The 26355-nt window shown below is 36.8% G+C and overlaps 1 protein-coding gene across 2 annotated transcripts; it reads right to left on the bottom strand.

Annotated features, from left to right (window-relative positions):
* On the bottom strand, positions 1-26355 carry TCEA1 (transcription elongation factor A1). 2 transcript variants are annotated; one of them, XM_058805567.1, is made up of 10 exons: positions 26249-26355; positions 20396-20458; positions 15891-15996; positions 8082-8169; positions 6904-7052; positions 5015-5071; positions 3999-4153; positions 2501-2647; positions 1542-1613; positions 1-449 (listed from the first exon to the last, which is right to left on the bottom strand). In XM_058805567.1, exons 1-10 carry the CDS (start codon positions 26315-26317, stop codon positions 441-443), a joined length of 915 nt encoding a protein of 304 aa, XP_058661550.1. In that variant the 5' UTR covers positions 26318-26355; the 3' UTR covers positions 1-440. The 2 variants fall into 2 exon arrangements, with proteins under 2 accessions (XP_058661550.1, XP_058661558.1); XM_058805575.1 differs by lacking the exon at positions 26249-26355 and adding an exon at positions 23333-23352.

Consider the following 26355-nt stretch of genomic DNA (forward strand, 5'->3'; position numbering starts at 1 on the left):
AGAGAGAAACAAATTTCATTCTTACAACCAAGCACATGTGGAGAGGCAAAATACACACAGGAGGAGCGTGTATATTTCAGACCACAAAAAATACAGTACATTATTCACATAGTTAGAAAAAACAAGACAATTACCAAAATGTTTAACTGGTAAAAGTTTAATGTCAACTTACTTATAAAAATGAAAAAATATTTTAAAATTCACCATACAATTGAGCAACCTGATCCTACTGACTACCAGCTATAGGAAGGCATTTAAGGAAATGATGGTTGTGTCAAAACAAAGGCTAACTTGAGGCATGTATGCTGCTTTGAAATAAAAAGAAAAGAAAAACCAAAAAACCCTCTCATTTGCAGGAAGCTAAATGCTTAGTCTAGTTTTTAAAGCTAATTACAAAATCCTCGTTCATACTGGTCCAGATGTCTTGACAATTTCTTCTTCTAACAGAACTGCCAAAAGAAAATAATGCTTCATGAAATCTTTATACATCTTACTTCTAAACCTCTACAAGAATAAACAGAAATACAACACCATACTTAGGATATGGAAATTACTAATTAAAGCACTTATATTTTAACCATGCCTTCAGGCATCTGTATACAGACACTTCTGTAACTGCAACCTTACATAAGGTTTTAAGGACAAATATACTTTTCCAGTTACTGCAAACAATTCCATCAAATGATTTCTAAGCTTTATATATATTATTTAGATATCTCAGAGCCTATATTCAGCTTTATAGATATTATTTAGATATCTCAGAGCCAATATTCAGCAATAAGCTGTGTAAACCAAGATACATAAAATATTTTTTTATGTGGAAATCTTAACGTACACCGTGGCATGGCCCTGCAGAGCTGCAGCATTCTTAACATAGAAAAATCAGAGAATGAGGTTATCATGCTTCCTATGGCATGTGATCACACCTTAAACTGTAAATTTTACAAGCCTTCATTTCAGTTTTTCTCTGTTTTATTGAACTACCAATGTTTCTCAGAAGCTTTATAAATTCCTGTTTCCCAAACTTAAAAAAAAGATTCAATTAAGTTATCACTGCCCTACACTTATCCTGGCACAGGAATACAGCAGCAGCCATCTCTCTTTTCTATTGCTTCTTCTTTTCAGAATAGCAAAAAACCAGAAAAAACAATAACAACAAAAGGTCTAAAAAAGGCCTGTTACACTCACCAAAGCACGGTTTAAAACCAGTTAAAAGAACTTTGGGTGAAGAAAGAGAAAACGGTGACTAGCTTGTCACCACTTCCCACGGCAAAGCAGTATTGTAACTAAATGTTGCAAGGCCTAAGTCCTGTCTTCTCTCCCCCTTTGCCACCAACTTTCTAGAGAGATCTCATACCTTCAGTCAAAAATACATTTCTAATTTAAAGCTACTTTGCAATCTCAAGATGTAATATCATTAATGGGTTAAGAAGTAACCAAAAGTCAACAGAAACTGGTTTGTCACATTTACTGTAAACCCAAATTAAGCACAGAGGCTGGCTGCCTGCTATCAGATATGCAGAGCAGTCTAACAGTCTTACCTTCCATCTGTTTCCACATTCATTACAGACAACAAACGTTGTCATGGGTTCATCAGCACTGCGGGTTTGAACCTTTGGCAAAGGCAAGAGCCAGAGCGGAAAAGGAAAATTAGTATCTTCAATTTTTGTTAGTGTGTGTTCAATGTAACTGTTTAAATCAAAGTTTAACATTAAGGAAACAAATTTGCATAGAAATACAAGTTAACTTTATGTATCAACTGAAACTGGGCTTTTTGCCTCGCTATAAAGCCATGATAGACTTGGATTTTGAGAGATTTAGTAGCACTAAAATACCAATTTCTGCACTGAAACTGTGCATGTATTTCTAGGAGAAGATTCTGCACTAAAAGTACAATGGTCAGTACAGCTTCACATACATTTACCAATGCAAAGGCTTAAAAGTCTTATGACTGAAAACCAACTTGCTATTTAAAGCATCTGATGAACAGTACAAAATATAAATGCAGCTGTGATGAAAATGACATTCCCTGAAGCACAGTTAAGCCAATTAAAGCACCCTTTCTGTGGCTGTAGGAACGACTGCAAATCAGGGTCTTGTGTTAGTCAAATGGTACATTAAATACATATATAAATATACATGTGCATATATATACATATAATTTTCTGCTACTTAGTCCCTCTAAGTCTCTCTCCTCCACATAAAACCCTTACGAATATGATGCACTGAGAATTATCAAGAATCCAGCATTGCAAAGAAACTCAAGTTTCAGTCTATACAGATACTCAGCTTGGATCTACATAAAGTTTTTGGCAAATAAATATAACAAACTTGCTTTACATAAGCACAACTAAGTAGATCCAGCTACCTTCACATTTTGTAATTTATCAACATTTTGCTGGAAGTTCATTTTGCAATTCCATTTTTTTTTCCTCTGACAATCTTTATATAGGACTTAAGGTTTGAAAAAGGAAAACCAAGAGTCGGAATAAGCACGCACCTGGGTGTATGTACAGTTCTTCTTTTTGCACTTGCCACATGTAAACAGATCAGTTTGGGTACCTCCTGTTTTAGCCATCTGGTGCTCTCTGATAGCTTCTTTGGTCAGATTTTTGCGCATTTCCTTCAGCTCATCACTTGCCATTTCCTACAAATGACAAAGAGCAAGACAGAGTTTACTAGAGAGTTTTAGCTTTAAAACAAGTTACCACTGTGCAAGCCAATACAATTTTTTATTTAGAATCCATGAACAACAACTCTGTTGAAGGGCAATGTGATTCTACACATTTTTAATTTTACAAGACTTAAGCTGGGCTATTTCACAGCACAGAAGCTACAAGAAGTTAAAAATGTTCTCTTTTTTAACACAGATAGGAAAAAAAAGTACAACATCAAGCATCTAGAAACATTTCTATGCAAATACACTTCTGAAGTTCAGAAATGTAAGTGAGGCAAGGTAGAAGACTTAGAAGACCTCCAAAGAGGCAAAAAAGATGCTAGGTTGGATCCTTGGATAAATATCTCATTGACCTATGAAACATTTATTACAGGAAAAAATTTACTTTTTTTGGACTTCTATATTTGTACTGATAAATACAGTAGAGCCATAATTTACCATATGTCACCAAAAATCATATTAACTTCGTTTCTAAACACCAAGCAAAGAGTTCAGAATTGCCCATTTTCTTTTTCCTTTAAAATAGTTTTAGTGCAGAAGATCTCCACAAGGTCTAGTAATCAAGTGTGCACAGCAAAACCAATTTGTTACATTTTTCTTCAATACAATTTTATTCACCATCCCATGTAGATGTGGAATGAAAATCTTGTACCAATGCAATTTCACTACTGTTAAGAAGTAATCTTAACACTGAGTGGGTTTTAGCCATTTGACATTTCAATCCAAAACATCAATCAAACAAAGAATGTGCACTGGACAGGACAAAATATAAGTTTGTTCTAAATATGTAGAACAAAGAAAATCAAAATACATACTGAAGGTACAACTTGCTTTTCTTACACATTCTTTCACCAGCCTCTGTTGGGCCTAACCTTTATGTAAAGCTATAGTTAAAAAAAATCAACCACCCAAAAAGCCCAGCACAACTTTCTTTTGGAATAAAGTTAGTCACAATTTTCATTAGTTGACCACAACTAATTTCTCTCAGTCTCCAAGACACTCCTTTATATTTTCATTTGAGGGGGCAGAATCTAACGCATAGAAGCAGAACTGAAAAAAGATGTTTAACAAGATGTGCTTTCATTTTTCTCTCCCATAAAATCTCATTTTTCATTTGAATTTTTAGATCTATTTTGACTTTTAAAGACACTTTCATGCCCTCTACCCCAAAACAGCCCTGTAATTCAGATTCTGCAAGCCACAAAAAAGCCACAGTCGTTCAGAAGTATGCCAGCTTACACAAATTACTTTTATACTTAATAAATACAGGCCAGGATGTAAGCCCAAGATGGGAATATTTCAAGACCTGTGCTTTACTTACCTCTGCTGTCATTTTAGCAAATTTGTCAGGAGGAATGTTTCCACATAATACATTTTTCCTTAGGTTAGGGTTCTTTGCATCCTTGAGATTTGCTATCCTACTTCGTACCCTATTTTTGTATTTCATATCAGTATTTTTTAATTCTTGAAAAATAGGTGCTTTGGATTTAAGGAACAAAACATGGATAAGTCAAATAGAGTAAAACATTAACAAGTAAAACAGAGCATTAGAAAGGATTCATTCTGGGGGGCAAGCTCTAAACCAATGCACTTCTCCACTGTCCATAAAGTCCTCCCCCACCCCAACCGACAGCTACTTTCCTGTTCAACACAGCAGAATTCACAACCTTCAGAAGCCTAATCATAGTTTAGTACAGGGTCAGTGAAATATGAATTTTTGGGTAGCAGGACCTCAACTGTAATTGTGAAAAGTCCTGCATAACTTTATGTCCAGTTTCTTGATTTCATCCTGAGAATTAATTAATTTCTGAATGAAATATTCAAACAATGACAGGTCACTCACACAAATTTTTTTGTTAAAAAAAGAAGCCCAGACCTCTGTTCTGGAATGATTCAAACAATGGTACCAGAACCACCTTTTGAGAACCGTGAATTCATTTAGAAATAAACTTGTAGAAAATTAAACAAAGACACTAGAAAATGATTAAGACTGTTAACAAGAAAAGATTTTAAAATAGCATAGAAGAGCCCAGCATTTTATGTAAGAATGCTTCAGTAAGATATAATATTGCTGCTACAAGGAAAACATATTGAGCTGAAAAGAACCCACACACACTCACCTACATGCATTCCTACATATTTTAAGGCAAATCATTTAGGTTGGGCTGATTTTTTGAACACTAAATTTATGTACTGATGTGTTGAACCCAGTTACCACTTTTGTTTTATATGAAATATAAAAACACTCAATATATAGATCAAGTTAATTAATTTGAAAATTACTGTGTTTTTCACAAATACTCCCACTCTAGAGCACACATATACAACAAAGGATATCTTCTTCAATTTGAGAACCCAGCTCTTCTTCATCAGCACCAATAGCAATGTAATCATCTGAGGAAAACAAATGATAAAATATTAGCAACCTGACTCTATATCATTGAGATTCCTACAGTTCCAGAACACTGAAACTCAGCAAATTATAAAACACTTGCAGTGAGTCTTCTTGTTCTATACGTAATTTTAATTTACTATGTACTTAACCTTTCAAAATTTATTACTTGGAAGAACACAAGTAAGCAAAAGAAGGAGAAAATAAGTTTAAAAGAGTCAAAAACTTTTAAAAACCAAAAAACTTCTGGTACCTAGTTGCAAGCACAAATAGGAACAAATCCATTGTTACATAGAAAAATCTAAAATATTCCAATGGCTTGGCATCTCTCCCATCTCCACAGCCTGTGCATAGAACTAACTATTATAAAATGGAAACATTTTATATCATGTTTAATCAATTGTTTTGGTCCATACAATACCAGAATAAGCAAATAGATGTTTTGCATGCATGGAAGAGAAAGATTTCATTAGAAACATGGTAATTAAATAACAAACAATCTTATTAGATTTTTTTAAAATACAAAGCAGAGATGTGTCATAAAAGACATAAATTAGAAGAAATAGACCACAGCAGTCTTGAAGGCAGTAAAACACTTGAACTAAAATGTCTCAAGATAACTGTTTACTGTTTCTGACCAAAATGCTTCCCCACAAAGACATCTACCTTTCCAAAGCAGCTTAAAAACAAATTGCATATAATGTTTGCCTCATTTCAACATGGTTATATTTCAGTGAGTAACCCTAACATCATTTATCCTTTGATCTCATACCAAAGGTCATAAAACAATAAAATAAACTTATCTTTTAAACTCATGGATCATCAGTTTACATGCACTGTAGAAAGCAACACAGCAAAAAAGATTTCTGGAAAACTATTTAAAATGAAGACTACATAGAATTATGAATACTAAGATGCTGTATGTGACTGTCCGGTCCCAAAAGAAGTCCATGAACTATATATCCAGATGACAACTAATCTGTGGTCTTTAGTCAGCCTTGCTTATTCTCTATACCTGAATTTCTATGAACCAAAAGAAAGAATAAAAGAGTGAAGAGAGTAAGCACAGATGATTCAGAAGTCTACTTACACTGGGCCAAGTTACACTAAGCTAAGAACAGAGAAACAGGAGCTGGGTCATAATTTTGACAAAGATAAGGATGCACCAGAAAAAAATCAGGTAATTCTGAAAAGTCCAGCTTTCAGTTTGCTCCTTATCTAGCAAATAATTTAATTTGTCAGTTTAAAGACACCTGAATGTATATGAGAGATAAAAAGAAAAAATATCCGAACAGTCAAGGAATTTACAGATACCCAAAAGGCATGAGGTTAAGAGCAATGCAAGACTCTATTATTGCAAGCCAGCTTAATGAAATGTCAAGAATAAATCAAAATAGAAAGAGAGCTTTCAAAAACTAAAATCTGAAGGTTCCCAGGACCTCTGGTGTAAGGCAGCGTTGCATGTAGTCACACCTCTCCGTCAAAAAGACTGAGACAAAAAAAATAGCAGCCTCTACAAGAAGATTCAAATGAAGCATTAAGGAGGCAATAACATTCCTGAAAACAAGGTCCCCTGTTGGCAATGTATCAGATGAACTGAGCCACAAAATGTCATGAATTAGCAGCAACAAAAATGCATTTTGAAGCATCCCCATGCCATGAAAGTTACTCGTTACTTGCACCTTGGGTGAACTGGTTTATGGGTCTACACACACAAATGGATGCAAACAGGGTTTATTCTTCCCTACAGGGTAGGAGAAAAAGTAGAGTGGGAAAGACAGAAATAGAAAGGAAGGAAATAGTTAAACTTGAAAATATAGTCTACAAAGCTCACCTCCTGTTCTGAGAGCTGCAGAGAGCATTTCTCTACATTTCACTCGTACAGAGTCTGAAGTGCTTGGAGCCCGGGGAAAAGAAGGGATGAAAGAATTTGAGGGAGCACTACCCTCCTCCTTCCTGCTGCTGGAATTGCTACTTGAACTGCTAAAAAAAGGCAAAATGAAAACCAATATTAATGCTTTTTCGTTTTTTCCCCCTTCAAATAACTTTGTTTCTGGGCAAAATACGGGTCTTTTGCTACATCCATTTGATGGTATTCCAAAATAAGAACACAAACCACCTTTTAAAAAAGTTATTTATAGCCCTAGAGTCAATACAATTTTTAAAGTGTCTTTAGACTATTCACTAGGGTATTTCACACAATAGAGACACAGCAGGTATTTCATTCCATTATATGGCACAGAAGCTTTAATTCTCAGTTCTTTACATTAACATGAAACCTTTTTTCCTCCCACAGACCTTTACTTTAAGAAACAGTGACGATACATCACACCAACATTCACTCTGCATGCCTTGCACTCAATCTGCTTACTGTACTGAAGGGGTGCCATGGTCACAAAAAAACCCCCACAATTTATGTAGTTTTGCAAACTGTAAACCTAGTTTTCATCTCCCATCTGGACATACAGTTAGAGGTTAAACTTCAATTTTAAAATGGCTGCTGAAAAGAGATCACTGAAGTCAGAAATGTATAGAAGAAATGGGCTTGCAAATACTCTTTTGTAAATGTTTTTTAGCTCCTGCAGTGACATTAATGCAGGCTTCTTTTTCTGGTAACATACTCTGTGTTTACCAAAAAAAGTACAGAATGTTTATTAAATTTAAAAGCTAACACACAAAAGAAGCATATGCAACTACCAGAAAGCAGAGAAAGTTGTTTTACAATTCTCAAAGCTGGGTGCTAGTACCGAGAGAGGGCAGAATATTTGACAGACCCAACAGATGGATAAACAAAACTTGTCTGGCCCCATCTTGACCTGTGTTTGTTGGTTTTTTTTTTTCATGTCTACTGTAGCACAGTTTACTTCCCCAACAACACACTGTTTCTTGTACAACTCTATCTTTCAGAAAAGAACACGGCAGCTGTCTCTAACATTACCAATTCAGACCAAATAGTTTAATGTTAATTTATACTGAGTGAGACTATCTGCACAGCCATTGAGAATTAAGCACCTTTCTTCTCTGGCATCAGGGCTGTTTTGTGAGGAAGATGCAGGCTCCTTCTTCTTTTCTTCAGAATCTTTATCAGTTGAAGGTCCATCTGGAAATACAAAACATGAGAAACTCTCTTCTACCCAGAAATAGTAACTGATTTAAAGCAGTGATAAAATATCATGATTTTTCCTGAATCAGTTAGAAATGCTATCATCTCCCACTCTCTGCTTTGACCTTCTCTTGCAGTACAGCCTTCCACTTCCCAACACCCTCCCAATGCAGGAAATGGAAAACATGACAACACTTCAGATGCTTTGAGTCAAGTCCAGCATCTGCTTAAACTGGCAGCGAAGACATGATGGAAACATAGACATTTATGATTCATTTTTTCCAACATTCCTGCATTAGGTAGACAGCAACTTCCCAGGTATTGTATCAAGTCTCTGGAATTTGTCTTCCATGCTTTAATAAGTTCCTACTACATACATGCCATTCTTTTTAACTATATTGTGGAAGAGACCATAGTTGGCAAAATATAAAGTCACTTTCATATTTTCAAAGTTTTCCGGACACACAGATAGTATTTTCTGTGATAGCTCTTTAAATACTTGCCTCAGTATTTAAATATATTTGAATCTGCCATTCCTATACAAGTTATGTTTCACTACAATTTTATAAAGAATAAGGACAAAAGTCTTTATAGAAAAGAGCAATCACAACATTTAACTCCAGCACAGCAAAAATGCATACACCCTTCCATTGTAAAGAGGATTTCAGAGTGGCTAAATTGAGTGCCGGCTTTGATTTGTTCTCTAGAAAGGGTGGCTCTCTACTGCCTACAGAGGCATCACTGATTGACAGATTTCGTGAATTCCTTTTCTCCAGCCCTTATAAAGCTGCTATTACACTTCTAAATTCGTAGACTGTATTACTGGAATAAGCATATATTACAAACTTTAAAATTAATTAAAAACAGGACAAGAAAAGGAGGGAAATCTGTTAAGGCTCAGTCTTGCCAACAAAGATGTCCTGAACTAAGCATGTAAATCCTTGTTTAAGCATCTAAAAGTGTCCTTATTTCCAGAGGAACCCCCATCCCTGTGCTTCTCAGAGGAACTTGGTTGTACGTAACACAAATCTGGGTCTCTTCAAATATCAATCTTTTAAATTTGATTTTTATAGTGCAAGAAATAACTGTACTGGCTTTATTTTTATAGGAACAATAAACTGAACATGATTTTGATCCTTTCCTTAACCTGTGAGTTAAGGAATTTATCCAAAGAAGTACCACTTTGTTAAAAAAAATCATCATAAAAGGAGAGCAGAGACAGCAGTACTGAATCAGACCAGGCACCAATCTACTATCCTGTCTCCAGCTGCACCTATAAGGAGATGCACACAGATACTTCTCCAGAGTATTTCTCCAGCCTTCAATAGTTCACCCATTGTTTGCAATGTTGTACTCAATCTGTAAGAAATTTCACTTAGGAATAAAAAGATAATTAAACACAGATGATGCACTCGGTGATTGTCTTTAATAAGCTGAAAATGCTATTTAAAAAATCCTAATAAAGAGACCAATTTAACAACTTCTGTTTATAAAAAGAATTTCACTAAGAAAGCAGACAAGACTATAAACTGAATGGATCACATGAATTCTCTGCTATGACAACTGAAGTGCACTAAGAGAAAGAAAACTCCCATTTTTAACATGCATACTCCCTCTCTCTATGGCAACAACTGATTACATGATATAATCTTTAAAGATGTTCCAAATATGCATACAATCTTATTTAACTTCATAACATTTTAAGTACATGTTCATTTTTGTCAGAGGCTTTAAGACAAACCAGTAGATCAAACAGGTATCTTGAAGTACAGCTCAAGTCCTGCAAAGCAAGAGCTGTGCTTCAGCCCATTTACCCACACATTTTTTTCTGGCACACAAGTTGTCAAATTCAGGTCTGACTTGTGTATCTCCTGCTTACTATGCACACACACTACAGTTGTATAGCTGGCACCCAGATCTCTTTTATCAAACACTTCCATTTAGCCCAGCACCATTTCACCAAGGGCAGGCACTTGCCAACACCTGCCAATACCCCAATGGCTTCTTTCCCTTATGGAGGGCAGGATGCACACAAGGCACACAGATAAAAGCAGAGCTCCTCCTAAGCTGCAGTCTATGCAAGGATGTCTCAAATCAAGGTCAGACTTGAGCAGCTGAAACTGGGCATCTTTAGAAAGTATGTCTTCAAAACTAGAGCTTCTTTAATCACTTAAGAGTTTTTGCTTAATCTAGTTTCAAAAAGCTGAAAATAAAGTTAATATTATCCTAAGTGTTTAAGTCACTTTATGGCTCATACATTGGAAAGCACTAGAAGAGATGCTTTCTATCTTTAAACTCACACAGTGATGAGGATATCTTGTTTTACTGAAATACTGTATTGACAAAAGAACTGAGTGCAATTAACAGCCTGCTAGGCAGCATTTAATCTATCCTCTGGGGATAGAAAAATTATCCCTGACAAATTAAAAGTCCCTACTAATTAGCTTATTTTACATTCAATGACCAGACTCTAATATAGAGGAAGGATGACATCTAATGGGAACTATGAACAACCACAGAAACTTTAACAAAGTAAGGTGGAAAAAAATGGCCCTTCTGTGAAATGTCTTTAAAAATTCCAATGCGATTCACCTCAGGAAGTCTACAGAACATTATAAATATTTATACACTACGAACTACAAGTTGTGCAGTTCCTTTTTGCAACTCCATACAGCTATTCAACCTTACCAAATTTGTCTTCAGAAACAAGTGGGAATTGTCACCAATTTTAGGACTGAAAAATGTAACTTCGCAGTTTTAGCTACTGCATCTTCAGGCACCCATAAAAAATCTCAAAGCTTTGGTTTTATAAGAGAAGCTAATTTATATTAATACTTCTTCTTTAAAATACAAAGAACATGGTAGTAACAAGAATAGACTATTAGTCATTGGAATAAGACATTCAAAGTTTAACAATGGCACTGCAGTTTCTACCTGGGACTTGTAATTAATTTGAAAGATATCTGAAGCTTCTCCAGTGAAAAATCTCTCCAGGGTCAAATAAGACACACCAGTGTTTGTGTTATCAAACCAGAAATTTTAAAGATATAGCCAGATAACATAATTAATCTGAATGTTAGAAGCCATTAATAGCTTTCTCCTAGATTTCTTTAACTATGTTACGAGCCAACACTAGACATTTGCTAGTAAAAAGAAAAAAACAGAAAATATAAAGATGAAATGTTATTCATTTATAAATCTAAATTCAGATTAAGAAAAGTATTAAAGTAAAAAATTTCCCCAGAAACATTAATGAAAGGGGGCTAGTTATTACCTGGAAGCACATGAAAATTTAATTTAGCGGGATATTGTGTGTTGCCTACTCAAGAATCACTACCAGAACTTGGAAATTTTTCTGAGAATTCAGTTTAAATAAGTGAAAAGAAAGAGATAAGAGAACAGGTACCATATTACATAATTATTAATTCAACAATGACCTTGACATGCAATAATTATTTAGGCTCCATTTTCCAGATTCTGACCAAATAGTCTTGAGATGCACAAGCAGCTACACTTGTCAGCAATTCCTCTACAAGACGTAGTAAGGCATGAAGATAAGATCAGTAAAAGTCTCTTTTCAGTAGTAGCTCTGGAAGGAGGAATATCTAGAAGTCCATAAATAAACAACAAAATTATGAACTGTTTGCTAAAGATTTTTTTATCATCAGTGTCAAAAGACCATGACACATGGACATATTCACTGTGTGTTTTTCTTCTATAATGCATTGTGTGTTGTTATCTCTCCATTTATTAGCTTAACAAATTACAGACCTACTAACAGTACATGAACAGTTCCAAATATACAATTCACAAGAGGTGATTTCTACAGCTTATAATCGATATGAAAATGAAACTATTGAAATTGTTTTTGCACTTGATTCTGCTTGATGTCTTATAAAGATACGTACTCTTATCAAAAGTAAATAATATTTGTAAATGCTATTAGACTAATTTAAGAACTTGCTTTGCCAGGAGCTTTTTTTTTTTTTTTGAACAAAGCCAGTAGGCTTTGAGATGTCCTTGAACAACACTTATGACAGCATTAACATACCTGTAAAATAGTCCTAGACTGCACCTGCTGGCTCCAGAAGAATCAAATCCAGGTTTGAAATAACAAGAGATTTTGTGAGCAAAGTAATCTTAGTAAAATACTTCCGTGATGCCTGATTGGTGTTATTAACACTTAAACACTCTTTTAAAATAAAATTATTCAGGCATGCCCTTCTTTGAAACAGGCATTTCAAAATGTTTGTGGCCTCCCTTTAAGTTTTCAATACTGGCAACAGATTATCACCTGATGTTAAGAATATTGTGCCATGCTTCTGCATTTTCAGTTCAGTATATAAAGTTACTGGAGGAAATTTTACCTACATGACTAGACATTCTTTTTCACTGTATACTCTTCATTTCAGCAAGTAATTATTTATTATGAGGGTTATACTCCTTAAGGAATTTTTGTTGCTTTTCTAACATAAGAAACACTCCTGACAACCTAAATGAGTGTGAATAGATTCATTATCTGCACAGCATACTCTGTATATTCAGTGTGCATAGATTCATTATCTGCACAGCCTACTCTCTGTATATTCAGCTACTTGGCAAAACAATCATTATTGGTAAATCCCATGTTATAACTCAGCAGCATTTTATTCTGAGAGCTGAATTTAGCTCCTTATGCAAATTGTCACCATCTCTGCAGTATAGTTTAACTTTCAGAAAGTATCTGAAAGGGACCTTGCACTGTGGCTCACCCAGTGAATCACTTCAGATGGTCACAAGCCCTCTGCTGCACAGCTTCTGAACCCTCCAAAAAACGCTTGGAGAAAAAAATCTGGGAAGGCTCAAGTCAAACCACAAAGATCTGGTGATTCACAACTCACTTTGACTTGTACTCATGTATCCCATGCATTCCTAAAAACTAAATTCTGATAGCATTGAACTGAAACATTACATGCAGCCTGAACAGTGAACAATTCTTGCCTAAATTCAAAATGTCATTTATAAAAATAACTCACAAAGACTTCAGAGCTCTGAGTACAATGCTTGGTACGATTAACAGCTGTCCGCTTCTGCTGCCATCTTTGCTCCATACCATTTTACATGCACTATAAACAGCATAATCGAAACTGATTTCTCAAGCAGCTCAACATACGGTATTGCGCATTCTTCCAAGAAAGTCAAAACTAATGATAAAACAGAATAAGAGTACTTTGTAAGATTCCCACCCATACTTATACCCTATCTTTCACATTTATGAAACTTTATGTTCTAATGAGTAGTGAGCAGTGATAAAAAAGGCAAAACATTTGCCTTACTATGCTTTATTATAAGATCTACATTACAACCAAGGAAAAATTAACTACCAAAGTTTTGAATGTAAGCAGTGTTGTATTTTCAGGATTCACTTGATTTTATGTAGTAAGTGCATTACCACAATTATACTAGAGCTGGCACAATAATGACACACAATAATATCTGTTGTGCAACAAAAATTACCATATGAACGAAGGTCACATACCCACTGCCTCAAGAAATACTCAGCTCTGATAAATGCCAAATATTTCTTATTTGCTTTCCAGCTCCTCACATGTTTGACTTCACCTCATGCAAAATGCCTTAGTTAGAGTCTCCCAACTGTGTTAAAACAATCTGAATCTAGTAAGCTACAAAAGGGGAAGGTCCACTTGCCCCAGCTGTTTGTTACTGCTACAATCCCTGTGCAGGAAACAGCAACTGCAAACAGGCTGGACCAAAAAGTCATAGTTGAAATTTCAAGCCTGAAGAAATGAACAAAACAATTACTTTCCAACCGGTCAGTTCCCAGCTCTGGTCTTCTGGAGAGCCACTCCAGCACTAGTTGTAACACAGGAGGGAGCAAAGAGGCAGAAGGGAAGTCAGGAGCTCTCCTTTGCACAGCAGCCTACACCCAGACTGACCTGCTGTGACCTTCAGGCATCACATCCTTACCCAGACTACTCCAGCATGGAAACCCTCCAGGCAGGAGTGACACTCCCCAAGTTTCACAATGTTTGAACACCAGTAAACTTTAAGTCAAAATGTATTAAGACAATTTTGACTGACTTAAGGAACTTAAGCATCAAAAAAATGAGACAATTATTTTTAGTGTCTCAACAAAAAAATGGCAAATCCTTAGGTCAAACGACAGCAATAATCAGGCAGATCTCCCCCTCCCCTAAGAGAGCAGCATCTGAGCACAATCCCAGTGAGAATTCTGCTGGAAATGAGAGCATCTCCTCTACTATGCTGTCTAAGCTAAGTGGCAGTTCTAAAAATTTGAACTTTCAAGAAAAAAAAAACTTTCACCAAATACTGATAGGGTTTTGTTTTTAAAGCTTAGACTAACAACTTTTAATAACTGAGAGCTGAATCACACAATCCAGCAGCTACTTTTAGAAGTCTTTAGAGTAACTGATGCTAATGTACAAGTCAATTTCTCCGCTTATATACCTTACTACTTTTATATACTGATTTAATAAAGCTGGACTTCCAGATTTAATTTTAAAAATAACAAGTGTGTTACTTTCACTATTTACCAGTTATCTCTGATCAGATTCTACACTAAGATCCTGTATATGCATTTACTTTTATTATTAAGGTCATAATGAATTTTAGGGTGTTTTATCAGCATGTATAGTATTATCTAATTTTAACTACTAAAACTAACATTATTATTAGGTAGTTAAAAGTCTTTAAGGTAGCTTTAAAAAGTTTGCTGTAGAGACTGCTTTTTCTTACTAGAGCATCAAAGTTTAAGGTTCTGACAAGTTGTCCATTTCTAGAAAGTCAGAGTATTTTCTATATAATTTACAAGACAGTAATAATGTATCTGATAAAACACTTCACAACTGATAAAAATGAAGCTGAGTTCAAATGGTAGGGGAATTACACTCTCCTGGTATTTGGCATATTTTTCCAGACAGAATGGTAAATATTTAAATAATTAAATAAATTCTTTTCTATTTTAAAATTTTAAGCTTAAAAAATCTTAATTTACCTAAGCTTACATACAAAGAAACAAAACAGAGTGCACCACAATGTATGAACAAAAATATCTGCACACATTCTGAGACTTAAGTGTTTTCAGATATATTAAGTACCACCAAATACCCTTGAATAAAACCCTAACAGAAGGGTATTAAGCTTATTAATTGCTTTAAGGGAAATTAAACAAAAAGTGTTAGGTTGCTAATTAGTAAGCTGTTTAAAATCATTAAGGTTTTAGTTTTAGAAAGTGCAGCTCTGTTCCTCACTACCTGTAAGTTCTATGAGATTTTAATGTCTTTTTCTCTTCATAACCAAACATCAAAGCCTCCACACTCTCACATGAGATTTTGCACCAGTTCTTCAGAGTACTTGTTATATTTGATGAAGAAAACAGTCAAGAAGTTTGTTAGTGCTCAGTACAGGCACTCCAGCTCAACTGCAGGCAATGAGACTTCAGAAATTAATCACATCAGAGAAGCTGATTTCCTGCTGCCTGCCAGCCCCAATAAAATACATTAACTGTTTCTCTGCACACACTCTCACAGTAATGGCCTGGGGACAGTCAAAGGGTAAAAAACCAATTACACCAGCACAGGAAGTTCAACATTCACACAAAAGCACAAATATGTCTAAAGCAAGGCAGTGCCAATGATGAGCACCAAGGCTGCACAGAGTTAAAACATGCAAGAACAGGGATGTTTCTGTTGCCATACCTAACAGCTTCTTCCAAGACTTGATAAGAGATTTTGCTAAAGATGTAACCTCTTCATCTGTGCTTTGCTTGCGTATTGCATTAACTGACATTCCAATTCTGGTAGACTGCAAAAGAAATGGAAATATACATTATCACAAGTGACAGGAAAACAATTTAACAAATAAATATATATAAATTTGTACTTTGACATTAATTTTTGCAGTATCTTTTTTCTTTTTCTTTTGTGGTGGGTTTGTTTCCTTTTTTCTTGTGATTCTCAGGATAAAATACTGCAAGCCTTTAGAAAAATTATTTCAATAACATGGACATTTTAAAAAGAAATACAACAGTATTACCATCTGTCTTCATCACAAAAATTTGGGGAGGAGTGGGCAGTGCTTGTGGGCACAAGGGTTAAGGACTGTAGTTATATTTCAGCACTATAAGAAGCTTGCTGACTTCTTCACTGACATCACACTCTCAGAATTCCCATTTAGTGGCTGTGTAAAAAGCTGTAATACCCAGCTGGGAGCAAGCATGGTTTAGGTACCTAAAAATGTTGGTGATATTGAGATTGATTAGCATCATTAGCACAGAGTTCTGACTTTAGACAGAAGCAGTACTCTCTATGTTTAAGATTTTAAAGAATGAGCTATCCTAGATTTCCGAAAAGGCCAGGACGGTGACAAGCTTTAAGCCTTTGCCACTACTGCCACCTACAGAGCGAACATGAGAGTAAGTTACAACTCATGCCTTTCAAGACTCAGAAGATAAGGACATAAATATAGCTCAACAGTAACATTTTAGAAGATTTATGCTTAATGTGCACATGTAACAAGCAGAAAATTTCCACCTTTTTAGCTTCACAAGAGGAGATAATAAAATCCTTATTTATATTGTTAAATTCTTATCTTTTTGTATTCTGACTGATAAGTAATTTTTTTTTATTTGCTGTTAAGATGTTCAGTTTTGTTGCATTGCCATTTACAGGACTCACTAAATATAAGTTACTCTACTCACTTTTGCAGTAGATCATCATTAACTTCCTTCTTCTTAAAAGGAAAATTTAAATCTTTGTGGCTTGCTAAAAATGGAAATTATTTGTTCCTGTAAATTACTTCTTACAACACAAACAACACTTTTTGAGGCACCATGGATGTGCTAAATAACCGGAAACATACTGAAATAATCCATAGCTATGTCAGCCAAGGAAACACATTAAATAACCTCAGGCCTAAGCATCAGCTCTAAACATGCATTTTGAATGAAAGAAAACAAAGAGTTACTCACCTGTAACTAAAATGCTCCAAGATGGACTCTGCTCACCCACATTAATGGTACTGTCCATTTTCTTGATATTTTGAACACTTAAATCTCAACAATATGTTCAGACAGTAAAAAAATAACATGTCCTTGAAAATCCATAAAACACCACATCTGGATGAGAAAAATGTATCTACTAAAAAACCCAACCCTCCATTAATAGCTGGGCACAACGACAGCCTATGCTCATCAGCGAAGGGAAAACACACCAACTTACAGACTTAGTTAAGTAAAATCCAAAAATTCAAGTCAAACTCAGAACTAACCAGAAAAATTTCTTCTTCTGATCACACAAGAGGGACAGTTTATGGGACCTTTCTGAACTGCCAGCTTTCTTAAAGCAGCACATAAAAACAACTCATTTGTTTGCTTTTATAGAGCACTGGATTGGGTCTACCTGAAGACAGGAAGTAATGATCTACTAATTTATCTGCCTTCTAACTGGCACAGATAGTCACAAAAGATCAGTGTTATATTCTCAAAATTACTATGTTTTAGTGACAAACCAAAACCAGCTGACAGTATTTGAAATTTCCTTAGTCGTCCTGTATGTTGCCACTGTTAAGTGCAAAACTCCAGTATTTTCATTCTTCCCCACTTTAAATTCTAGAGCACTTTTCATCTGCTTTCAGAGTAAAGACAGTCAAAGACTGCTAAGACAGCTGTTTTCACCCTGAAGCACTGAAGCTTTGGCCAGCAGCCCTCAGTAGGTGCAAGCAGTATTGAGCACAAGTAACCTATGACTGAACACAAAGCAGAGCACATGGGGGCAGCCGGTGCTCTCTAAACCAGAACAAATGCAAAAGTTTAAGGAACACAGATGGGGAGGGAGAGCAACCACCAAAGGAAGCAGACCTGCTTCCAACTTTAAACTGTGTGTGAGGATAGAGAACTGCTGAGCACTCAGACCAAAGCAGAGCCAAACCAACCACTGAAGAATAACCACCCCTGGGTTTCTTGCCAGTGAACTGTCCTAAAGCCATTAACAAGGGCTGCACATCACAGCCTAGTTCTGCACAGGTGTGTGTAACTTCCTGTAAAACCTGTTTGTGAAAATAAAGCCTGACTGTGTCACTTACTATTTAGCTCTGCACTAACCACAATTAGTACCAGGGACACGATGCCTTTAATGCTCTGAAGCTGCTAAACAGATTTGCAAGTCAGACCACTGGATAAACTGTGAGAGGAAGCCTACTGGCTCCCTGCCTAGCTGAGCAAGGATCAGCTTGCTTACATAAAACTCATCAGATGTGACACAGTGGTATTATTGCCTGTAATCACTTCAGCTTTCTGTGAAAATAAATGTGGCAAGAAAGACAAAAGACACCACTACAAGTCCAGACTACTAACAGGCACCTTCCTACTGCACATACCTGTGAAACTCATCAGAGGACCTCATTATTTCAGGCTGAGGTAGCAGTGGTATTACACAAAAAATCATCACTTCTCTTATTACACAGGAATAATAGAGCTAGCAGAGCTTTTCTCAATGTAGCCAGCTTTCAAAGTTTCTTAAAAATGGATATGGAAGCACACTTTTCACTTTTATTCTTCATTTCATCAATTCAAACACAATTGTCAGAAGTCTTGATCTGCACAGAGGAAGATAGTGCCTCCACTATCTCATGATCATCACCCTTCCTGACACTGGCACACTCATGATCCACCACCAGAGCAGTGAGTATGATTTCTTCGCATTTCAGCTTTTGCTCCAAGCCCACCACTGCTTAAGCAAATTTGGGAGGCCAACAGAGAAAGTTTATGTCAGACTTAATATTTTAGCAAACCCTCAAGGAAAAAAAAAAGTAAATTTGAGCCCAAATATGTTGCTAAATGCAATCTTATGCAGGGGAACTGTTTTGAATACAGCAACAGATATTTATGAAAAGCTTCCTAACTAAGGTACAGGCAATGCACCATGCAAGAGTATCCCAAAGTACTTGAAATTCCAGAGCTATTGCAGAGAAATTTTTAACTCCAAAGGCAAAACAATGTTATTATACTTAATGCAAGATATAATTTGCATTAGGACCTGCACAAAGAAATTCCAAAAAATCAGGTTAACCAGAGGGGTTTTCTGGGTTTTGTTCTTGTTTTGTGTGGGGTATTTTTTCTAGGGGGTTTTGAGTTTGTTTTCTTTCTAAAGAAGAAAGTTGAACACAGGAGACAAAGCATCAGAGTTGTACCAGTATTCATGCATAAAAGCGACACCTTAAAAATCCCATTTTCTGTCAGAAATACTATTAGTAATAACTTACTAAGTACATCCTGCAAGTATATAAGATGCATGAATCAAAAATGTTATTGCTTCTGACACCTTTAAAATTTGAACTTTAAAGCTAATTTTTTATCTGTGACCAGATACTTTTCACTCTCCTACAATTTAAGTGGCTACTACAGCAAATCAGGTCTCGGATTTAACTGAAATTGTAAAATTTTCTCAGATAGGGAATGTCTGGCTAGTTTGGAACAAAAGTTGCTCACTGATGAATTACATGAAAAGCTCTGAAACTTGACATGTAAGTAAAGATGACCAAGTTTATTTTTTGAAAGAATTTACAAATAATATATAAAATATTGTTAAAGATGTAAATCTAAGTAACATTAGTGAGAGTATCCATACAACTGGGCTAGACTGTACCCCTCCATCACTCCAGCCCAGGAGAGTAAAAGAGGAGTATAATTACCTTAAGAAATACATTACTCAGAACAAGGGAGGGGAAACACATAGTGTGTGTCAAATACAACTTGCCTAAAATGTATCAACTATGCTTCTCCTCACTTAAAAGGCAAAACCAGAACTACCTACATAAGAAAAGATGGTACCAGATATAATCAGGTGCATTCTCCTTCAAGAGGAAGGAAACACACTCACTTGTGTTAGAGTGAAAATGTCTGGTAAGATTCCATGTCTGATAAATTTGTAAGCAGCTCTTCTCCCTGTCCATGACAAAATTTACAACTCACAACTTAATCAGAAAGATAAGCTTTAAGAGTTTGATACTGGAAGAAAATACTTAAGATAAGTGTGCTACATCAGGTGAAGTGAGGCTAGATTACCATGTAGCAAAACTGATGCTTCCAAGGACTTTGAATTTAGGAATCTATTTAAATAGGGTAACCCCCTTTCAAATCTTCTGGCTCCACCTTCTTCATCAGGGAGTTAACATTTGCAACACAACAACAACAAGAAAATCATACCTGTAGTAACTCAAGGGTCATGGGAATATTCTTAAGCTCCTTCAACAAATCAAGGGCTCCAGCCTGAAAAAAAGAAAGAAAATAAAAAAGTCAACTTAGTAGCAATCAGGAACTCCAAATAAAATATCAATAATATAATCTGGTCTGCCTTCAGGGTCACACACTGGGTTCAAACCAGGAGTACTCAATTTATCCACAGAACTAGAATAAGGAATGGTCCACTTCACAAACTCTAAGCATTAACAGGCCTTAACTTGGAAATCAAAGTATTCACTCAAGACTAGGGGAGTTTTACCCCAGGTAACTCAAATGACAATCAAAGCATTCTGTCAATTACTACTTAACCAATACACATCTTCAAGGGTGCTTTGCTTAACAGCATCAGAAACAATCCAGACAACAGCAGCAAGTTTCAGTTCAGAACAACCACATCAGTTTTAGCACAAGAACTTTGAGCTGAGAAGCTCTGCCCAGTCCATCAATAATGCACATATATATAAAAACATACACAGACATCATTCCTAACTGTATTTGTGGTGATGTGGTAAAGCCTCACATCGTGGGTTTTTCTTTTTCCCCTGCTAAGACTGTTAGGAAAGGTACTAACTACTTCTGTGTAAGCAGCTCTCTAGATAGATGATTCAAGTTCAGAGATTGCACTATTAGATGTTAATAAAGTCTATACCCAGCTACTTTAACAATTCATTCTTTAGCAATACAGGCCTTACTTTAAAAAAGTTTGCATAAATGTGAGCTCTGTAATTCTCTTTAACCTCTCCAACCTTGATGATTTACCAACTCTACTTCAGCAAAGCTCTGCACCATCCACTTCTGACTGTGCACATGGGCTGTCAGCCCACACAAACCTCCCAAAGGCTGAGAGGAGTTGGCTGTTATTCAAGTGCACGTGGTGCTGAACCTGGAAGCTATGAACAGAAGGGAGGCAACAACTACCTGGCATCCAAGAGGCCCTTCAGTTCACTCAGGCTCAGTTCATTACCTTTCCTTTTTTTCTTTTTTTTTTTCAATTCGTAAGGTTTGGAAATAAATCCCACAAAATTTCCATTTGCAAATCTGTGGAATTTAATTCACTCTTCTTTACTTACCTCTTAACTCATCCTATTTTATTTTGCATTTTGCTTGCTTTTCAAATTCTCCCTAATCAACTTCTATTATAATACCTGTTGCAAGGAAACTTAAAATATTCTGCTACAACTGCAGTCTTACACTTTAACCACTAAAGATAAATAGTCACCAGGAGGTTGAGAAAGATGGAAGTGGAACTTCGGTGTCACATTTAAAAACCCTCAGCTTTGGACACCTTCAAATGTTGGCTACAACCTTTGTTTTTCAAACACTTCTGACCAAAGAAACCTCCAAACCCAAACATTTCACCAAATCCCACCTCACATAAATTCAATTAACATATAAAGCTAAAGTTTTAGTATTTTCCTATGATAGTAAAAGTTCAATTTAACTTTTATTCATGTTATACAAAACTTCTCCAGTCTTAACCACAGAATTTTAGCAGCAATGATGCAAGACTGAGAAATGTCACAATGTTTTCAGGTGCTAAATTGAGTTGGCATGCTAAACCATATCTTTCTCTCAACAGCCATAAGCGTGGTTTCTTCTGTGCAAACACAGGTCCAAATAAAGCAAATTAATTATCTTCACTACTATAAAACAAAATCAAATTCAAGAACATTTTCTTAGCCAAAACAAAACTCATGACAGAAGTCAATGTGCCATTTCAAAAAATATAATCCAATAAAACTTACCTCCAAACTAATTAAGTCATTAGCACACTGTACACAGCATGTAATTTTAAAATTAACACAGCTGATTATAGTCTGCAAATTCAATATGAAAGTATCACTGTAATGCAAAGTAGCATTCTCTTCATCTCATCTTAGAAATACAGCCTAGTCAAAATTCCTTTGCCTGGTATATCCCTTCCTAACTGCACGTGTGAAAACAAATTTATTATTCCCAGAGTAAATGTTTTCCAATACTAGCAACTTGATACATAGCAGGTTGACATGCAGCAAATTAAAAAAAAACAAAAACAGAAAACAAACAAAAAACCAAGCAAACAAACAAACAAAAATCCCACAAACAAACAAGAACAAAAAAAAACCCACCAAAACCCCCACAAACAAAAAACAAAAAAGCCAAATCCAACCAAAAAACAGCAGTTTAACAGATGTTATCTATATTTTATGCTGGTTTCTGTACCAAATTACCAAAATTGATAATGCACCAATCCTTTCTAAGCCTTCATTTCTCTAACCAATTATACTGTGCACCATGAATTAGATGCTTTAAAATTTAATTTAAATTGGTTTTAAACTAAATAGCTTTGCATAATCCCTTTTTTTAGCATAAAGTAAAATGCTCTCTGTATCTCTCAACTAGTGTGGAAGTTGCACAGCATAACTTGTAATTACTTTTCTCCTAATGTAAGACCTCTGTGTTCAAAAAACCCCCCAATCATTAAGACCATTGTTATAAACCCTCTTTTAAAGGCATTTCTGTAATTTTATAGAAAATGAAAGGCTATGTCCCATTCTCCTAAGCTGGCTGGCTTTCACTTTACCTTGTCACTTAACAGAAATCAGTAGATTCAGACTCAGTAGATTACTCCTCTCAGCTTCTTTCAGTTGGTCAGACCACAACAGCACAGAATGCTATTCTATAGTCATGTTTTAAAAGCTGAGCTTCAGGCAATAGAAAATGAAGCACATTTTTGAAGACAGCAGAACTATCCAGTCATAATTTTGTTCCACTTAAAGGAGTATACATTTTATAACACAGACAATTTTATTTTCTTCTCTAAATTTACTCAAGCATTCTTGATTTTTTTTTATCCATGAGTGCAGCCTTAGTTTTAATAGCTATTCATTAAGCAGCTTAATGAAAGAAAGGTGTACTTACATACAACAGAAGCTCAAAGGAAGGCACTACAGGTTTTAATCCAATCACAGTTCTGAAGGAGGAGTGGTATCTATTTCAATTTGAAACAATGGCAGAAATGCATATGGCACAGTGCATTAAATGCTAAATCATTACTTCCTCCTTCAAAACAAAAGAAGGAGAAAATAATGATTTAGTATTTAATGCACTGTGCATTATGATATATTTTTGTGAAATATATTGATATATTTTGATATATTTCGAGTGAAATATATAATTTCACTAAAATAGTTATGAAATGTGCTCAGCTACAATTAAATCCTAAGTCAAGGCAAATCACCAAGAGTCTGACAGAAAGAGTGTCTGCATGGCCTGCCCTCTTAACTCATCAAAAGACATGTCACAGAGTGCTTTGCCACAAGCCAGAGTCACCTTCTGTATGAGAGACAAACATTTCTTATCATCTGACTCTTGACAGCTTCAGAGAGAGCAAGTATCAAAGTTTTTTTTCTTTCTTTTATTATTAATGTGTCTCATCAAATCATTCTCATTCAAAGACACAGACCAAATACCTGTTCTTGATGAGTAGAAATGGAGAAAGGAACACAAGGGGCTGTCAAGAGTATCATTATTCAGTGGATACTTGTGTAAGAATGCATTTATCAATTCTCCTTCATCTTTGTGAGAGAATAAAGTACCTCTTCATAGAGACGACCTTAATAATTTTGCTAAAGTTAGCATTTTAACTACAGGGCAGAATTAGGTAGGAAATCACTTTGTGCAATAAAGAAATACCTTGTAAATGACAAAGACTTAGAAAAACACAGAGACATCTCCTGGTTTGAATACTAAAGCACATCCTCTCCTCTGATGATGCCGCTAAGGGTTTTTATCATGCCACACACACGTGCTTTGGACAAAGCGTCAGATCCCCACTCCTGGCCACAGCGCAGCTCGTTGAGAAAACATCAGCCCAACAAAGGAGCCGCCCGTGTGCAGCAAGGAGCCCGGCTGAAGGAACTGGGTTCCAACACAGCACTAAAGCCCAATGCCTCTGGTGCTCCCCCGCTCCCACCCCTGCTCTCACAGTGCACAGAGGTGAACACCAAGCTCCAGCTCTGGCTCCAGCCAGCTCCAGCTCTGTGCCAGCTGTGCCCAGCCACCTCACACCTACGCTGACCCCAGAGTCACCACAGCGCTCCCCAGAGCTCTGAAAGTTAATCATGTTACACATGCTAGAATGTGAATATATGTTCCCAGCTGCTGTTAGGAATTTCATCCGAACTCCTAAGCCTCTCAGATCACAGAGAAATACCCTGTGGTCACCTGCAGCATCCCTGGTATGGTGCTCCCCAGGAGCAACAGTCATTTTCATGCTACCTGTGAGAGGTCATTTTCTTTCTGTTATCAGAAGTTTTACAAATAAAATGGAGCTGGCTGCCCTTTATCAGTCCCGTGACCATGATATTAAAGCATTTCAGGCAGTAAGTCTTCACCCTCTCGACACCTTGTAGGAAAGAGCCACTACTTCAGTTTTAAAGAAAGTGAGACAGCAAATGCTTTTGTGCTTAAATGCATGGAGAACAGAAATAAAAATAAAGAGGGAAAAATAATGGAATTAATAAATGCCAGTCATAAAACATTCTTTCTTCTAGACAAGGGTCTTGCTGCCACAATGTATCATTTGAGAGTTCAAATATATCAGAGTTAAACCATGCCATATTATGGAACATCACAGATTGAAGCATAGTTTGTGTGTACTTACAATTAATTTGTTTGTATTCTGAACTAAACAAATCTCCTTGGTTTAATACAGTCAGTATTTCCATAAATATGCAAATATTATTAATAATGCTCTTTATACTCTCCAGTGTTAAGCAATAACAAAATTACTTCCATAAAGTAGAATGGCAGTGTTGAGTTCTCAACTATTACTGTTACTAAGCTTTTAATGCACTATCATTACATTTAGGAAAAAACCTTTTAATATTATGTATATAATAGTTTCTTGCAGGAAGAACAACAAGCACATATACAAGCACAAATTTCCAGAGAATAACAATGTGCCCACCTGACAAAGAAATAGTAAACAGAGCTGACAACTTACTTTCATGCTATTTTATGTATAACCAGGATCAGTTATCTGGTTGTTGCTCTACACTCTGATTTTACTTACTTTGATGTGTTTGCAGGCACCGTATAACCACCATATGTTACCTCAGTTCTTTATGAAGGGCATACATGACAATAACACTTGAGCTAAGCCAACTGAATCCTGCCTAACTACATTCTTCATCCGTTCTGAGGCACGAGTTATTCTCCAGATTAATAAACACAATTAGAAGTGTTGCAAGTTAAAAAGAAAAAAAAAAAAAAGAAGAAGAAAAAAGGCTTACATTATTCTTTGTGAAGTTTACCCACTCAACTCTGGCCCTGCCGCAGCTGGGTTTGGGCTCTTCACTCACATCCCACCCAAAACTCCAGCTCTCACGCCTATAATCGACAACACCCCACGCACAGGGGGCCATCTCCGCAGGGTTCCAGGGGGTGACAGGTTTCCCTTCCCCGCCAAGGCCAGCACCGCGGTTCCAGCCAGCAGGAAGCGAGCGCGCAGCCGCTCCCAGCCAGGGCCGGTGCCCGGGCGGGAACCTCCTCTCGGCCCAAGGCGCTGCGGCGAGGGCGGCGGGGCCGCCCCGCGGGGAGCAGGACCGGCTGCCGTGCCCCCTCCTCAGGCGGGGCCGGGGGAGGCGCCGCGGCCCCGCGGGGCGGCGCGGGAAGCGCCGAGGGAAGCGCCGAGGCCGCCGGGCAGCGCGGCGGCGGGAAGGGACAGGCCCCGCGCCCGCGGGAAGGAGGGAGGGCGGCGCCGGCCGGAGCCGCGCCGGGGCCCGCGGCGCCGCCACCGACCCGCCTCCCCCCCCGTCCCGTCCCGGCGCTCACCGCGTTCTTCTTCTGCACCATCTTGTCCATCTTCTTGGCGATGCGGATGATCTCGTCCTCCGTGGCCATGGCGGCGGCGGCCCGGGCGGCGCCAGGCAGCGCGCGTC

Source organism: Ammospiza caudacuta, chromosome 1 (genome assembly GCF_027887145.1).
Source record: "Ammospiza caudacuta isolate bAmmCau1 chromosome 1, bAmmCau1.pri, whole genome shotgun sequence".
Lineage (NCBI taxonomy): Eukaryota > Metazoa > Chordata > Aves > Passeriformes > Passerellidae > Ammospiza > Ammospiza caudacuta.